Source organism: Symphodus melops, assembly GCF_947650265.1.
Source record: "Symphodus melops genome assembly, chromosome: 12".
Classification (NCBI taxonomy): domain Eukaryota; kingdom Metazoa; phylum Chordata; class Actinopteri; order Labriformes; family Labridae; genus Symphodus; species Symphodus melops.
Window position 1 is genome coordinate 15,938,015 of NC_136702.1, and position 18,229 is coordinate 15,956,243.

An 18,229-nucleotide genomic window follows, 5' to 3' on the forward strand; every position below is an offset into this window, starting at 1 on the left:
AATTAGTATAAAAAAGTTCATGCATGTAGGCCAAAAAAACCTCAATGGGGAGGCCTTTTTAAAAATTTCAAGGGGGCGCCACTGAGTCATGTAGCCACGCCCACTTATTATACCAACATGTGTAGTTTTGTTTTTCCACTGGGATCATGTGTATGATGTTTGGTGAATGTATGACAACATTAAGGCCCGTAACAAACTACTTCCTTTTTGTGACGAACAACGTGTCCGTATGACCACGCCCTTTGAGGAAATAACGTGCAGAGCTCAACGAGACATCTTCAACATGTCGAGAACACACTGACATTCTCATTGTGTCAATTGGATAATTGCTTTTGGAGGAGTTCGTTCAAATAGCTAACCTGTGAAACGCGAATTTTTCGGCATTAAAAAAAAATATGGCGGACTTCCTGTTTAGTATTGACTATGGGTGTAAGAGGATTTTTTGTAGGTCCTGACATTATGAATGTATAAAAAAAATGTTATGCATGTAAAAGAAAAAAACCTCTATAAGGATGCCTTTCAGAAAGGTAAATTAGGGGTGCGCCGAGACATCAATGTTTGATGGTACACCATGGCCACGCCCTTAAACGAAATAACATGCGGAGCACAACGAGAGATCTTCAACATGTCTAGAATACACTGACACTGAGTTTACGATAATTGGATAAACGCTTTTAGAGGAGTTCGTTCAAATAGCTAACCTGTGAAAAAGGAATTTCAGCCATTTGTCTTGCATTCAAAGAAATATGGCGGACTTCCTGTTTGGTTATGACGATAGGTGTAAGAGGATTTTATGTAGCTCCTGACATGCCCAATTAGCATTAAAAAATGTGTGTATGTAGGACAAAAAAACATCAATAGGGAGGCCTTTTTGAAAATTTCAAGGGGGCGCCACTGAGTCATGTAGTCACGCCCAGTTTTTATACCAACTTGTGTAGTTTTATTTTTCCACTGGGATCATGTCTGTTTTGTTTGATGAATGTATAACTATATTAAGAACCGTAACAAACTACTTCCTGTTTGTGACGAACAACGCGTCCATATGACCACGCCCTTTGAGGAAATAACGTGCAGAGCACAACGAGAGATCTTCAACATGTCGAGAACACACTGACATTCTCATTGTGTTAATCGGATAAACACTTTTGGAGGAGTTCGTTCAAATAGGTAACCTGTGAAACGCGAATTTTCGCCATTGAAAAAAAATATGGCGGACTTCCTGTTTGGTTTTGACTATGGGCGTAAGAGGATTTTATGTGAGATCTCGCATGCTTAATGTGCCTAAAAATTGTCGTGCACGTACGATGAAAAAACCTCAATGAGGAGGCCCTTTTGAAAATTTGAAGGGGGCGCCACTGAGTCATTGTGCGCATTTTTATTATGAAATGACGAGATTATCAAATTTTTCGCCAGACCCGATGACATTGGAGATTTTGATGAGTTTTCATTCATGTTCAAGCCGTCAAAAATGGCTCCAACGCGACGGAAGAAAAAAAAAATAATAATCATTTGAAAAACAATAGGGTCCTTCGCACTGGTCAGTGCTTCGGTCCCTAATTAAAACCGCAAGCGGTGATGAAGGGACCGAAGCACCCCGTGCATGTCGGCAAGTGTCGCGACCGCAAGAGTGTGACCGCGGGAGTGCAGCCGCGACACGAGGCCAAGCAGCAGGCCTTACAGTCATCGAAGGTTAAAAAAATGGGGTGTGCCGAGACATCAAAGTTTGATGGTACGCCGTGGCCACGCCCCTTGACGAAATAACGTGCGGAGCACAACGAGAGATCTTCAACATGTCTAGAACACATTAGATTGAGTTTGCGATGATCGGATAAACGCTTTTGGAGGAGTTCATTCAGCTAGCTAACCTGTAAACCGCGAATTTCAGCCATTCAAAAAAAATTTGGCAGACTTCCTGTTGGGTTTTGACCATGGGTGTAAGAGGATTTTATGTAGCTCCTGACATGCCCAATGAGCATTAAAAATCTCATGCATGTAAGACAAAGAAACCTCTATGGGGAGGCCATTTTTAAGATTTCATGGGGGCGCCACTGAGTCATTTAGCCACGCCCCCTTATTATAACAACATGACAAGTTTAATTTTTCTACAGGGATCATGTGTCTGATGTTTGGTTACTCTACACCTATATTAAGACTCATAACAAACTACTTCCTGTTTGTGACGAACAACGCGTCCGTATGACCACACCCTTTGAGGAAATAACGTGCAGAGCACAACGAGAGATCTTCAACATCTGTAGAACACACTAAGATTGAGTTTGCGATGATCGGATAAACGCTTTTGGAGGAGTTCGTTCAGATAGCTAACCTGTAAACCGCGAATTTCAGCCATTCAAAAAAAATTTGGTGGACTTCCTGTTGGGTTTTGACCATGGGTGTAAGAGGCTTTTATGTATCTCCTGACATGCCCAATGAGCATAAACAATTTCATGCACGTAGGCCAGAAAAACCTCTATAGGGAGGCCTTTTTGAAAATTTCAAGGGGGCGCCACTGAGTCATTTAGCCACGCCCACTTTTTATGCCAGCATGTCTAGCTTTATTTTTCAACTGGGATCATGTGTCTGATGGTTGGTGAGTGTATGACTATATTAAGGCCCATAACAAACTACTTCCTGTTTGTGACGAACAACGCGCCCGTATGACCACGCACTTTGAGGAAATAACCTGCAGAGCACAACGAGAGATCTTCAACATGTCGAGAACACACTGACATTCTCATTGTGTCAATCGGATAATTGCTTTTGGAGGAGTTCGTTCAAATAGCTAACCTGTGAAACGCGAATTTTTGCCCTTGAAAAAAAATATGGCGGACTTCCTGTTTGGTTTTGACTATGGGCGTAAGAGGATTTTATGTGAGATCTCGCATGCTTAATGTGCATAAAAATTGTCGCGCACGTACGATGAAAAAACCTCAATGGGGAGGCCCTTTTGAAAATTTGAAGGGGGCGCCATTGAGTCATTTTGCGAATTTTTTTTACGAAATGACGAGAATATCAAATTTTTCGCCAGACCCGATGACATTGGATATTTTGATGAGTTTTCATTCACGTTCAAGCCGTCAAAAGTGGCTCCGAAGTGGCGGAAGGAAAAAAAAAAAAAAAGAATAAAAATCGTAAGGAAAATTAAAACCGCAAGCGGTGATGAAGGGACCGACGCACCGCACGCATGTCGGCGCGTTTCGCGACCGCGAGAGTGCGACCGCGGGAGTGCAGCCGCGACACGAGGCCAAGCAGCAGGACTTACAGTCATCGAAGGTTAAAAAAATGGGATGTGCCGAGACATCAAAGTTTGATGGTACGCCGTGGCCACGCCCTTTGACGAAATAACGTGCGGAGCACAACGAGAGATCTTCAACATGTCTAGAATACACTGACACTGAGTTTACGATGATCGGATAAACGCTTTTGGAGGAGTTCGTTCAGATAGCTAACCTGTGAACCGCGAATTTCAGCCAATCAAAAAAAATATGGCGGACTTCCTGTTTGGTTATGACAATGGATGTAAGAGGATTTTATGTAGCTCCTGACATGCCCAATGAGCATAAAAAAAATTGTGTATGTAGGACAAGAAAACCTCAATGGGGAGGCCTTTTTGAAAATTTCAAGGGGGCGCCACTGAGTCATTTAGCCACGCCCGCTTACTATAACAACATGTGTAGTTTTGTTTTTCCACTGGGATCATGTGTCTGATGTTTGGTGACTCTACACCTTTATCAAGCACTGTAACAAACTACTTCCTGTTTGTGACAAACAACGCGTATGTACGACCACACCCTTTAACGAAATAACGTGAAGAGCACAACGAGAGATCTTCAACATGTCAAGATCACACTGACATTCTCATTGTGGCAATCGGATAATTGCTTTTGGAGGAGTTCGTTCAAATAGCTAACCTGTGAAACGCGAATTTTCGCCATTAAAAAAAAATATGGCGGACTTCCTGTTTAGTATTGACTATGGGTGTAAGAGGATTTTTTGTAGGTCCTGACATTATGAACGTACCAAAAAATTGTCATGCATGTGAAAGAAAAAAACCTCTATGGGGAGGCCTTTCAGAAAGGTAAAATATGGGTGCGCCGAGACATCAATGTTTGATGGTACGCCATCGCCACGCCCTTAAACGAAATAACGTACAGAGCACAACGAGAGATCTTCAACATGTCTAGAATACACTGACACTGAGTTTACCATGATCAGATAAACGCTGTTGGAGGAGTTCGTTCAAATAGCTAACCTGTGAAAGAGGCGTTTCGGCCATTTTTGTTGCATTCAACAAAATATGGCGGACTTCCTGTTTGGTTATGACGATGGGTGTGAGAGGATTTTATGTAGCTCCTGACATGCTTAATGAGCATAAAAAAATTCATGCAAGTAGGACAAAGAAACCTCTATGGGAAGGCCATTTTCAAGATTTCCTGGGGGCGCCACTGAGTCATTTAGCCACGCCCACTTCTTATAACAACATGACAAGTTTAATTTTTCTACAGGGATCATGTGTCTGATGTTTGGTGACTCTACACCTATATTAAGACCCATAACAAACTACTTCCTGTTTGTGATGAACAACGCGTCCGTATGACCACGCCCTTTGAGGAAATAACGTGCAGAGCACAACGAGAGATATTCAACATGTCGAGAACACACTGACATTCTCATTGTGTCAATCGGATAAAGGCTTTTGTAGGAGTTCATTCAAATAGGTAATCTGTGAAACGCGAATTTTCGCCATTAAAAAAAAAGATGGCGGACTTCCTGTTTAGTTTTGACTATGTGTGTAAGAGGATTTATTGTAGTTCCTGACATTATTAACATACAAAAAAATTGTCATGCATGTCAGAGAAGAAAACCTCTATGTGGAGGTCTTTCAGAAAGGTAAAATAGGGGTGAGCCGAGACATCAATGTTTGATGGTACGCCATGGCCACGCCCTTAAACGAAATAACGTGCGGAGCACAACGACAGATCTTCAACATGTCTAGAATACACTGACACTGAGTTTACGATGATCGGATAAACGCTGTTGGAGGAGTTCGTTCAAATAGCTAACCTGTGAAATGTGAATTTTGGCCATTTTTGTTGCATTCAAAAAATTATAGCGGACTTCCTGTTTGGTTATGACGATAGATGTAGGAGGATTTTATGTAGCTCCTGACATGCCCAATGAGCATAAAAAAAATCATGCATGTAGGACAAAAAAACCTCAATTGGGAGGCCTTTTTGAAATTTTCAAGGGGGCGCCACTGAGTCATTTAGCCACGCCCACTTTTTATAACAAGTTATGTAGTTTTAGTTTCCCACTGGGATCATGTGTGTGATGTTTGATGAATGTATGACTATATTAAGGCCCGTAACAAACTACTTCCTGTTTGTGACGAACAACGCATCCGTATGACCACGCCCTTTGAGGAAATAACGTGCGGAGCACAACGAGAGATCTTCAACATGTCGAGAACACACTGACATTCTCATTGTGTCAATCGGATAATTGCTTTTGGAGGAGTTTGTTCAAATAGCTAACCTGTAAAACGTGAATTTTTGCCCTTGAAAAAAAATATGGCGGACTTCCTGTTTGGTTTTGACTATGGGTGTAAGAGGATTTTATGTGAGATCTTGCATGCTTAATGTGCATAAAAATTGTCGTGCACGTACGATGAAAAAACCTCAATGGGGAGGCCCTTTTGAAAATTTGAAGGGGGCGCCACTGAGTCATTTTGCGAATTTCTTTTACGAAATGACGAGAATATCAAATTTTTCGCCAGACCCGATGACATTGGAGATTTTGATGAGTTTTCATTCACGTTCAAGCCATCAAAAGTGGCTCCAAAGAGACGGACCGGAGAAAAAAAAAGAAAATAATAATCATTTGAAAAACAATAGGGTCCTTCGCACTGGTCAGTGCTTCGGTCCCTAATTAAAACCGCAAGCGGTGATGAAGGGACCGAAGCACCCCGCGCATGTCGGCGGGTGTTGCGACCGTGAGAGTGCGACCGCGGGAGTGCAGCCGCGACACGTGGCCAAGCAGCAGGCCTCACAGTCATCGAAGGTTAAAAAATTGGAGTGCGCCAAGACATCAAAGTTTGATGGTACGCCAAGGCCACGCCCTTTGACAAAATAACGTGCAGAGCACAACGAGAGATCTTCAATATGTCGAGAACACACTGACATTCTCATTGTGTCAATGGGATAAACACTTTTGTAGGAGTTCGTTCAAATAGCTAACCTGTAAACCGCGAATTTCAGCCATTCATAAAAAATATGGCGGACTTCCTGTTGGGTTTTGACCATGGGTGTAAGAGGATTTTATGTAGCTCCTGACATGCCCAATGAGCATAAAAAGATTTGTGTATGTAGGACAAAAAAACCTAAATGGGGAGGCCTTTTTGAAAATTTCAAGGGGGCGCCACTGAGTAATTTAGCCACGCCCACTTTTTTTGCCAGCATGTCTAGTTTTATTTTCCCACTGGGATCATTTGTGTGATGTTTGATGAATGTGTGACTATATTAAGGCTCGTAACAAACTACTTCCTGTTTGTGACGAACAACGCGTCCGTATGACCACGCCCTTTGAGGAAATAATGTGCAGAGCACAACGAGAGATCTTCAACATGTCAAGATCACACTGACATTCTCATTGTGTCAATCGGGTAATTGCTTTTGGAGGAGTTCGTTCAAATAGCTAACCTGTGAAACGCGAATTTTCGCAATTGAAAAAAAATATGGCGGACTTCCTGTTTGGCTTTGTCTATGGGCGTAAGAGGATTTTATGTAGGTCCTGACATTATGAACGTACAAAAAAATTGTCATGCATGTAAAAGAAAAAAACCTCTATGGGGAGGCCTTTCAGAAAGGTAAAATATGGGTGTGCCGAGACATCAATGTTTGATGGTACGCCATGGCCACGCCCTTAAACGAAATAACGTGCGGAGCACAACGAGAGATCTTCAACATGTCTAGAATGCACTGAAACTAAGCTTGCGATGATCGGATAAACGCTGTTGGAGGAGTTCGTTCAAATAGCTAACCTGTGAAAAAGGAATTTCGGCCATTTTGTTGCAATCAAAAAAATATGGCGGACTTCCTGTTTGGTTATGACTATAGGTGTAAGAGGATTTTATGTAGGTCCTGACATGCCCAATGAGCATAAAAAAATTCGTGTATGTAGGACAAAAAAACCTCAATGGGGAGGCCTTTTTGAAAATTTCAAGGGGGCGCCACTGAGTAAATTAGCCACGCCCACTTTTTATGCCAACATGTCTAGTTTTATTTTTCCACTGGGATCTTGTGTATGATGTTTGATGAATGTATGACTATATTAAGGCTCGTAACAAACTACTTCCTGTTTGTGACGAACAACGCGTCCGTATGACCACGCCCTTTGAGGAAATAACGTGCAGAGCACAACGAGAGATCTTCAACATGTCGAGAACACACTGACAATCTCATTGTATCAATGGGATAAACGCTTTTGGAGGAGTTCGTTCAAATAGCTAACCTGTGAAACGCGAATTTTCGCCATTGAAAAAAAATATGGCGGACTTCCTGTTTGGTTTTGACTATGGGTGTAAGAGGATTTTATGTGAGATCTCGCATGCTTAATGTGCATAAAAATTGTCGTGCACGTACAATGAAAAAACCTCAATAGGGAGGCCCTTTTGAAAATTTGAAGGGGGCGCCATTGAGTCATTTTGCGAATTTTTTTTACGAAATGACGAGAATATCAAATTTTTCGCCAGACCCGATGACGTTGGAGATTTTGATGAGTTTTCATTCACGTTCAAGCCGTCAAAAATGGCTCCAAAGAGGCGGAACAAAAAAAAAAAAAAAAATCATTAGGGTTACAATAGGGTCCTTCGCACTGGTCAGTGCTTCGGTCCCTAATTAAAACCGCAAGCGGTGATGAAGGGACCAAAGCACCCCACGCATGTCGGCACGTGTCGCGACCGTGGGCGTGAAGCCACGACACGAGGCCAAGCAGCAGGCCTTACAGTCATCGAAGGTTAAAAAATTGGATTGCGCCGAGACATCAAAGTTTGATTCTACACCGTGGCCACGCCCTTAAACGAAATAACGTGCGGAGCACAACGAGAGATCTTCAACATGTCTAGAATACAATGACATTGAGTTTACGATGATCGGATAAACGCTGTTGTAGGAGTTCGTTCAAATAGCTAACCTGTGAAAAAGGAATTTTAGCCATTTTTATTGCATTCAAAAAAATATGGCGGACATCCTGTTTGGTTATGACGATGGGTGTGAGAGGATTTTATGTAGCTCCTGACATGCCCAATGAGCATAAAAAAATTCATGCACGTAGGACAAAAAAACCTATGGGGAGGCCTTTTTGAAAATTTCAAGGTGGCGCCACTGAGTCAGTGCTTCGGTCCCTAAATATGTTTTATATTCTAGGTTCTTCAAAGTAGCCACCTTTTGCTTTGATTACTGCTTCGCACACTCTTGGCATTCTCTTGATGAGCTTCAAGAGGTTGTCACCTGAAGTGGTCTTCCAACAGTCTTGAATGAGTTCCCAGAGATGCTTAGCACTTGTTGGCCCTTTTGCCTTCACTGTGCGGTCCAGCTCACCCCAAATCATCTCGATTGGGTTCAGGTCCGGTGATTGTGGAGGCCAGGTCATCTGGCGCAGCACCCCATCTTTCTCCTTCTTGGTCAAATAGCCTTTACACAGCCTGGAGGTGTGTTTAGGGTCATTGTCCTGTTGAAAAATAAATGATGGTCCTGTGGCGGTCCACTAGGGGTGCTCATCACCAGATAGGATTGGCAGATAGGCCAGAGAAAGGCGGATATAAGGGATAGCACTTCCGGGTGAATGTTGTTATTGTTTTGATGGAAGTCTGAGAATAAACTCACCGGCTCCTGAATCTCATCCTCTCAGCTCATTCTTTCGACTTCCACATTGGTGACCCTGCCGCTTGTTTGAACATGTTGAGCGCCGCCGATCCCGCCGCCGCCGCCTCCGCTTCTGCTGCCCTGGCTCCATTGCAGCCGGTACCTGCCGTGTACGCTGCGACGGTAAAACTACCGGAGTTCTGGCAACATGACCCCGAACCCTGGTTCCAGCATGTGGAAGCCCAGTTTCGGCTTCGGGGGGTCACGGTGGACGAGACACGGTACTATCATGTGGTCTCTGCTCTGGACGCGCAGACGACGCGGCGCGTCATGGGGGTGCTGAGGGATCCTCCGGCGGCGGACAAGTACGGTGCGTTAAAGGCTTCACTGCTGCGCCTCTACCAGCTGTCCGATGCAGAGCGAGCCGACCGCCTCCTGTCTCTCAACGGCCTGGGGGACAGCAAACCCACCGAACTGATGGAGAACATGCTTGCGTTGCTCGGTTCGGGGGATGCTTCGTTCCTTTTTGTACATCTGTTCTCCGTCAGCTCCCGCCTCCGGTGCGCACGGCGTTGGCCAACTCACCACTGCTCGCCACAAAGGATTACCGGGGCTTGGCTGAGGAGGCAGACAGGATTCTTCTGGCTGCTCGCCAGTACAGTGTTCAGGCCATGCTGTCGGCACCGGCCTGGACTGCGCCGGAGGAGCTCGAGGACGGCGCTGTGGCTGCTGTTTCGGACCGTCGTCGCAGAGGTGAGGAGCTCTGCTTTTACCACCGCCGCTTTGGGAACAAGGCCAAGCGCTGCGTACCGCCCTGCACTTTTCCGGGCCAGGGAAACGCCAGGGCTGGTGCTCAGTGGCGGTTGTGAGCACTGGCGATCCGGCTAAGCTGCTGTCCGTCACCGACAGTTTGTCTGGACGCCGCTGGCTGGTGGACTCGGGCGCCCAGCGGAGTGTCCTGCCTGCATCGACGGTGGACGCGCTGGAGAACGGCCACGGACCTCCGCTAAACGCCGGCAACGGGACGCGCATCCGCACCTTCGGCACCAGGTCTGTGACTGTTTCTTTTTCTGACCGTCGGTTTACTTGGGACTTTGTGGTTGCTTCAGTAGCTGTGCCTATATTAGGAGCGGATTTTTTGTGCGCAAATAGACTGCTGGTAGACGTCGCGAATGGCCGTTTAATTGACGCCGTCGCTTTCTCCACCTACCCTTGCACATTGGGGGGGCCGGAGCCCGTGGCCCTCGCCAACATGCTGGCTGTGGGGGATGTTTATCAGCGCCTTCTCGCTGAGTTTCCTGAACTGACTGTGCCGACGTTTTCGGCGGCAGTCGCGAAGCACGGGGTGGAGCATTACATCCCTACAGCGGGCCCGCCGGTTTTCGCGCATGCACGGCGGCTGGACTCAGCTAAACTGGCCTTAGCCCGGCAGGAGTTCGCGGCGATGGAAAGACTGGGGATCGTACGTCGCTCCAATAGTCCATGGGCTTCTCCCCTACACGTGGTGCCAAAGCCGGGTGGAAGCTGGCGGCCGTGTGGTGACTTTCGCAGGCTGAACAGCGCCACCACACCAGACCGTTATCCCATCCCGCACATCCAGGACTTTTCTGCGCGGCTGGCCGGGGTTTCCATCTCCTCCCCCTAGGTGGATTTGGTGCGCGGCTACCACCAGGTACCGGTACATATGCAGGACATACCAAAGACTGCCATAATAACTCTGTTTGGGTTATTTGAGTTCCAGAGGATGCCATTTGGCCTGCGGGGGGCAGCACAGACCTTTCAGCGGCTCATGGACTCTGTTCTACGGGATTTACCCTTTTTGTTTGTGTACCTGGATGACATTTTGGTGGCCAGTTCTTCTGCCAGGGAGCACATAGAGCATTTGAGGGTGCTGTTTAGCCGGTTGAACGAGCACGGCCTGATTGTTAACCCGGCCAAGTGCCAGTTTGGAGTAGCCGTAATTGACTTTCTTGGGCACCAGGTGTCCTCACAGGGGGCTGTTCCACTGCCTACAAGGGTGGAGTCTATTGCGAACTTCCCTCGACCGTTGAAGGTCAAACCGCTGCAGGAGTTCCTCGGGATGGTAAACTTCTACAACCGCTTCATCCCCCGAAGCAGCTCATCTCATGCACCCCCTGTATGAGGCCTTACGGGGGAAGAAAGCTTCGCAGGAGGTGGACTGGTCTCCGGTCAGAGTGCAGGCATTTGAGGATGCAAAGTCTGCTCTGGCGGGCGCTGCTTTGCTGGCGCATCCCTCTCCTACTGCTCCTTTGGCTCTCACCACAGATGCGTCGGACGTAGCTGTGGGGGCGGTTTGTGAGCAGTGGGTAGCGGGGGCATGGCAGCCTCTCGCCTTTTTCAGCAGGCAACTACGGGCGGCGGAGAGAATCTACAGTGCTTTTGACAGAGAGCTCCTGGCCTTGTTTCTGGCCACTCGCCATTTCAGGTTTCTGTTGGAAGGTCGCTGTTTTACTGCCTTTGTGGACCACAAGCCCCTGACCTTCGCTATGGGTAAGACCTCGGAGCCATGGTCTGCTCGACAACAACGCCAGCTTGCCTCCATCTCGGAATTCACCACAGACATTAGGCATGTGGCGGGGAAGCACAATGGTGTAGCGGACTGTCTGTCACGGGTGCTTACCTCTGCAGTGCACCTGGGCCTGGATTTCGCAGAGATGGCAGTCGATCAGGGCAGAGATAAGGACCTTCAGGCCTGGCGCACAGCAGTGACAGGTTTGCGGTTTGTGGAGGTTCCCTGCCATGAAAATGGGACCAAATTGCTGTGTGACGTCTCAACTGGTCCATCCCGCCCTATGGTTCCTGCAGGTTGGCGCTGACGGGTGTTTGACGCCGTTCATGCTCTCTCTCACCCTGGCGTGAAGGCATCCGTCAGGCTGGTGAGTGCAAAGTTCGTCTGGCCTGGCATGCGGAAGGACGTCAGGGGATGGGCAGCCGCATGTGTACCCTGTCAGCGGGCTAAGATCCATCAGCACATCAGGACGCCACTGGAACCCTTCATGGTACCGGAGCAGAGGTTTGATCATGTGCATGTGGATCTGGTTGGGCCTCTGCCTTCCTCCCGGGGCTGCACTCACGGATGGTGGATAGGACTACGAGGCGGCCAGAGGTGGTTCCCCTCTCGTCCACAACTACCGACGAGGTTGCCCGGGCCTTTATCAGCAGCTGGGTCTCGCGGTTTGGGACGCCATCTGATCTGACCTCGGACAGGGGAGCCCAGTTTACGTCGGAGCTGTGGAATGCAATGGCTGCGGGGCTGGGAGTGCAGCTACATCGCACGACGGCGTATCACCCGCAGGCAAACGGACTCTGCGAACGTTTCCACCGCTCGCTGAAGGCTGCTCTGCGAGCCAGTCTCACAGACAGTGGTTGGGTTGACCGGCTGCCAGGGGTCATGTTGGGCCTGCGCTCGGCCCCGAAGGAGGACCTCCAGGCTTCAGCTGCAGAACTAGTTTACGGTCAGCCGCTGAGGGTTCCAGGGGATTTCCTGCCTGCAAACTTGGCTCAAGGGACGTTGGGGGCCTGGCGGGCTGCTGCGCAGGGGGCTACCAAGGCAGTGGTTCCTGTACCCGTGCATCACTGTCTGCCCCGCTCCCACGTGCCAAAGGACCTCCAGACGGCCCAATTTGTAATTATTCGGCACGGCGGGTATCGCTCCCCACTCCAGCCTCCTTACGATGGCCCCTTTCGAGTGGTGAAAGCGGGGCTTAAAAACTTCATCATTGACTTTGGTGGTCGACATGAGCGGGTGTCGGTTGATCGCGTGAAGCCTGCCCATCAGGACCCGGACAGCGTGACGGTGCCTGCGCTTCCTCCTCGTCGTGGCCGGCCGCGGGCAGCAGTGGCGGACACTGTTCCTGCATTGGACAGACAGGCTGAATTGCCCGCTGTTCCGGGCCAGGCTCGCCGCCGGCGGGGTCGTCCCCGGCGGGAGGTGTCGTGTTTACCCGAGGGTACTGGGCAAGTTAGCCGCTATGGACGTCCAGTGAACCCTCCTAGAAGAATGTCATTGTGTTTTTTTTTTTTTTTTTTTTTTTATGGTTTGTTTCTGTTTCCTCCTGTTTCTTTGCAGTTTGGGTTCTTTATGCCAAATCTGGTGTTTCGGGGGGGCCTGTGTGGCGGTCCACTAGGGGTGCTCATCACCAGATGGGATTGGCAGATAGGCCAGAGAAAGGCGGATATAAGGGATAGCACTTCCGGGTGAATGTTGTTATTGTTTTGATGGAAGTCTGAGAATAAACTCACCGGCGAGAGAGTGAGAGAGAGCATGAATCTCATCCTCTCAGCTCGTTCTTTCGACTTCCACAGTCCAACTAAACAAGATGCTGTGGTAGCCATGCTGGTTCAGTATGCCTTCAATTTTTAATAAATCCCCAACAGTGTCACCAGCAAAGCACCCCCACACCATCACACCTCCTCCTCCATGCTTCACGGAAGGAACCAGGCATGTAGAGTCCATCCGTTCACCTTTTCTGCGTCGCACAAAGACACAGTGGTTGGAACCAAAGATCTCAAATTTGGACTCATCAGACCAAAGCACAGATTTCCACTAGTCTAATATCCATTCCTTGTGTTCTTTAGCCCAAACAAGTCTCTTCTGCTTGTTGCCTGTCCTTAGCAGTGGTTTCCTAGCAGCTATTCTACCATGAAGGCCTGATACACACAGTCTCCTCTTAACAGTTGTTCTAGAGATGTGTCTGCTGCTAGAACTCTGTGTGGCATTGACCTGGTCTCTAATCTGAGCTGCTGTTAACCTGCGATTTCTGAGGCTGGTGACTTGGATGAACTTATCCTCTGCAGCAGAGGTGACTCTTGGTCTTCCTTTCCTGGGGTGGTCCTCATGTGAGCCAGTTTCTTTGCAGCGCTTGATGGTTTTTGCGACTGCACTTGGGGACACTTTCTAAGTTTTCCCAATTTTTCGGACTGGCTGACCTTCATTTCTTAAAGTAATGATGGCCACTCGTTTTTCTTTACTTGGCTGCTTTTTTTCTTGCCATAATACAAATTCTAACAGTATATTCAGTAGGACTTTCAGCTGTGTATCCACCTGACTTCTGCACAACACAACTGATGGTCCCAACCCCATTTATAAGGCAAGAAATCCCACTTATTAGACCTGACATTGCACACCTGTGAAGTGAAAATCATTTCAGGTGTACCTCTTGAAGCTCATCAAGAGAATGCAGAGTGTGTGCATAGCAGTAATCAGAGCAACATGTGGCTACTTTGAAGAACCTAGAATATACGACATATTTTCAGTTTATAATTGTATATATTTCCACATGCGTTAATTCATAGTTTTGATGCCTTCAGTGTGAGACCGGTACGGATCAGCAACGTTTTGTACGTTTTGATTTGATTAAGCCTGGTCTCATTTGTGTTTCCACGGCCACCTGTGCCCTATTTGTAAGTCAGATGACGATACGTAATAGCATCACATGATAGCAGCTAACTAATAAATTCCAAAAAAGGAGAAAAACGCCACACAAACAAAACCAACAATGGAAGACATCCAGCAATTCATCTACTCTACATTTTTTTCATTCTGGTCTGCAAGTTCTTGCCTCTGCTGGCCTCTTACCTCCGGCAGCTCACAAACTTACTTCCCTGCGGTTGGAGTACCATTCACTGCTGCTCGGGAGGTTTCCCTGCCTAAACTGTGCCTGCTGCAGAGTGGACAACCTTACCACAGGAACCTCAGCACCGGGCCGTCTGCAACGAGCTGGGTGACCGCTGGATTTTCTGCACTGCTGGTGGATGTTAAGCCGCGACCTGCAGGACCGCTCTGTCTTCTTCACTACGGCGGTCTTCTGTGTACTGATTGCCGGGCAGTTGGGTGGATGCTGGCTGCTAAGCCCTCTCGTTATCTCGTCATCCAATGAGGCTGCCTCATTGGATGACCGGACGCCAAGCTGGTGGGATGTACCCCTGTCGATGAGTCCTCCCGGCTACGTGAGTGTGCTGTTTACAAGTAGCTTTCCAGGTACACTGGTCCGTCTCTCGCTGGCTCGCCGCCAACTTTCGCCCGGGCAGCGATCTGTAGCGCTGTCCAGCTATCAGACTCGTCCGTCTTTCTAACTCCTGGCCGCTCGGACTTGAGGCTGCTACAATGAAACTATTGGTTAGTGATATGCCAGCACATTTAGTCCAAGACTCTTGTATCCTGACTGACAAATCAGCGATGCTAAATGGTTGTAATGAACATTTCATTTCAGCTACGGGTATCTGGGGCTGCAGCTGGATGACAAGCTGGACTGGTCGCCTAACATGGACACTACCTGCAGGAAGGGACAGAGTCGTCTGTACTTCCTGAGAAGGCTGGGGTCCTTCAACATCTGCAAAAAGCTGCTGCAGATGTTCTACCAGTCTGTGGTGTCCAGCGTCCTCTTCTTCTCCAGAGGAGCATGTTCAGTGACAGACTGCTGTCACAGTCGTGCTCCACGGACAGACTCAAGAACTCTTTTGTCCCCCTGGCCATAAGACTGTACAACCCTTCACTGTCACGGCAGGGAAGAAGCACACGGTGAACCCTGGACTCTTTTTTTCACTTTTTTCTCACTCCTCATCTGCACCGCTGACCTCAGAGTCAGCCTCCAGTTGGACACCTTTAATGCATGTTGATAGTCACCTTACTGAGCACAGGTCACTTTAATGAGAATCACTCTAATCATCTGGTTCCATCCTACTGTATTGTTATGCTACATCTGTAATGGTTGACATGATCACCCTAACTAGGTCAAGTTTCACTCTATTGTCTTCAACACTTAATGTTAAACTGCTCCTCAATAGTTGGGTACTTAAATGGCAATCACCCTAATCACCCCTGGTTTCACCTCATTGTTTTGGACACTTAATGCTAATCACTGCTCACTACTCCTGCATTGACTGTTTAAACGACTGTTTAACGACTGTACTCACACCTCGGGCATAAGCTCAAAGACCTCTGTACATACACAGGTAACTAGTTTCTAGAAGGTAAGCCTTTGTTTCCAAGGCCCTTTAACTGTCTACAGGTCTCTTTTAAACAGCACACATGCTTCTCTCTCCGCACAGGTTAGGTACATTATGCTATATAAGTTTTAAGTCTAATGCTAATGCCAACTGCACAGGTTTAACCTTTACTCTTAGTCACATAGGGGCTGCTAAATCTTGTTTGGGGGATTATTGTATAGAGAGGGGAGGGGGGAAAGCGGGTGTGTATTGTAACCAATGTCTTTTATTGTAACCAATGTCTTGTGTCCTGCATGTCTGTATACTGCTACTAGATGCCCTGAATTTCCCTCGGGATCAATAAAGTGTCTGTCTGTCTGTCTGTCTGTCTCTCTGTCTCTCTGTCTCTCTGTCTCTCTGTCTCTCTCTCTCTCTCTCTCTCTCTCTCTGTCTGTCTGTCTGTCTGTCTGTCTGTCTCTCTGTCTCTCTCTCTCTCTCTCTCTTTCTCTCTCTCTCTCTCTCTCTCTCTCTCTCTCTCGAATCCGAGGTTCGACTAACAGCCGGAACCTCCTCTGGAAGTACCCTGGAATAGACTTTCCCAGGGAGGCTGAGGAGTGTGAGTCCCCGGTAGTTGGAACACACCCTCCGGTCCCCCTTCTTGAAAAGAGGGACCACCACCCCGGTCTGCCAGTCCAGAGGCACTGTCCCCGACCTCCACGCGATGTTACAGAGGCGTGTCAACCATGACAGCCCCTGCACATCCAGAGACTTAAGATACTCAGGGTGAATCTCATCCACCCCTGGTGCCTTGCCACCAAGGAGCTTGCCAACTACCTCGGTGACTTCGGCTTGGGTGATGGACGAATCCACCTCTGAGCACTCAGCCTCTGCTTCCTCAGTGGAAGACGTGACGGTGGGATTGAGGAGATCCTCGAAGTATTCCTTCCACCGTCCAACTACATCCCCAGTTGAGGTCAGCAGCTCCCCACCTCCACTGTAAACAGTGTTGGTGAAGCACTGCTTCCCCCTCCTGAGGCAACGGATGGTTTGCCAGAATTTCCTCGAGGCCGACCGAAAGTCCTTCTCCATGGCCTCCCCGAACTCCTCCCAGGCCTGAGTTTTTGCCTCCACGACTGCCCGGGCTGCGGAACGCCTGGCCTGCCAGTACCCGTCCTGAACCCGGCCGGGCCCCACAGGCAAAGTCCTGGCCACCAGGCGCTCTCCTGCGGGCCCCAACCCCAGGCCTGGCTCCAGGGTGGGGCCCCGGCTCCGCCATGCCGGGCGACGTCACAGTCCTATTTATGTTTTTCATCATAGGGGTTTTATGAACTGCATTTAGTCTGACCCGTCGCACTAGGACCTATTTGCCTTGGGTGACCCTGCTGGGGGCTCAAAGCCCCCGACAACATAGCTCCTAGGGTCATTCCAATCGAGACATTGACATTAAAAACTTTTAATTCAATATATTTTCTGTGATGTTTCTGTTCCTGTAGGACCATTGCTGTGTTTTGAACAGTATTGTTGGATGGGATAGCACCATTGGCAAGTGGGCAAGAGTAGAAGGAACTCCAAGTGACCCAAACCCTAATGATCCCTTTGCAAAGATTGACAGTGAGACCCTCTTCCGAGAGGGAAAACTCACACCCTCAATAACTATTTTGGGTAAGTATGGTCATCCCTGCAACTTTATCTGATTAGAAGACTAAGAATGCATTTTTCTCTTCATTTTCTCACAATATTTGAGTTACAGCAGATAAGTGATAAGTCTTTTTTACTTAAAAATACTGTACTGACCTAATCGTCTTTCTTTTTCTGCTCAGGTTGTAACGTGACCATCCCCTCTGAGGTGATCATACTTAACTCAATTGTCCTTCCACACAAAGACCTCAATCGAAGCTTCAAAAACCAAATTATTCTTTAGTAAATCTTAGCCCACTGTGTAAGTGCAATGAAGGATCTGCACTCTGCCTCTGAGTAATTGTCAATAAGATCTGTGTTTAAATGGATGGGACATTTAAGTAAAGTAAATTCAATGAATCGCTCAAAAGATAGACTTTAATATATTTGTCCCTTATGCACCATATGCAACTTTGAAGAGTGCTGGCATGCAACAGCAACATATTGTCCTAAAATGGTTGCATCAATGTAATATATTTGTTAAAATGTAATATGATGTTAAAAAAATTAAATCGATTTCAAGACTAAGTTTTTCTTCCAAAGGTTACTCTTGAGAAAATTGTTAAAACTCCATTTGTAAGCAATTATTAGAAAGAACGGATAGGTGTGAAGTTCTGATATATACGTTTTAGTATTTTTTATAGTTTCATAATTTACTAGAGCTAAGATTAACTTAAAATTTACATTGCAATTGCAATTCTCATGAAAGTCGAACTACACAAAGGTCTTGAGAGTGCACATAC

The 18,229-nt window shown here is 47.5% G+C and overlaps 1 protein-coding gene across 1 annotated transcript in view; it reads left to right on the plus strand.

The window, feature by feature from the left end:
• gmppaa (GDP-mannose pyrophosphorylase Aa) overlaps window positions 1-18,014 on the plus strand; it is a 43,734-nt gene extending 25,720 nt beyond the window's left edge. Inside the window, exons 11-12 of the mRNA XM_079358458.1 lie at window positions 17,303-17,471; window positions 17,630-18,014. Coding sequence (XP_079214584.1) covers window positions 17,303-17,471; window positions 17,630-17,730 — 270 coding nt within the window. The 3' untranslated portion in view covers window positions 17,731-18,014. The remainder of the gene's footprint in view (window positions 1-17,302; window positions 17,472-17,629) is intronic.
• Window positions 18,015-18,229: the final 215 nt, after the last annotated feature.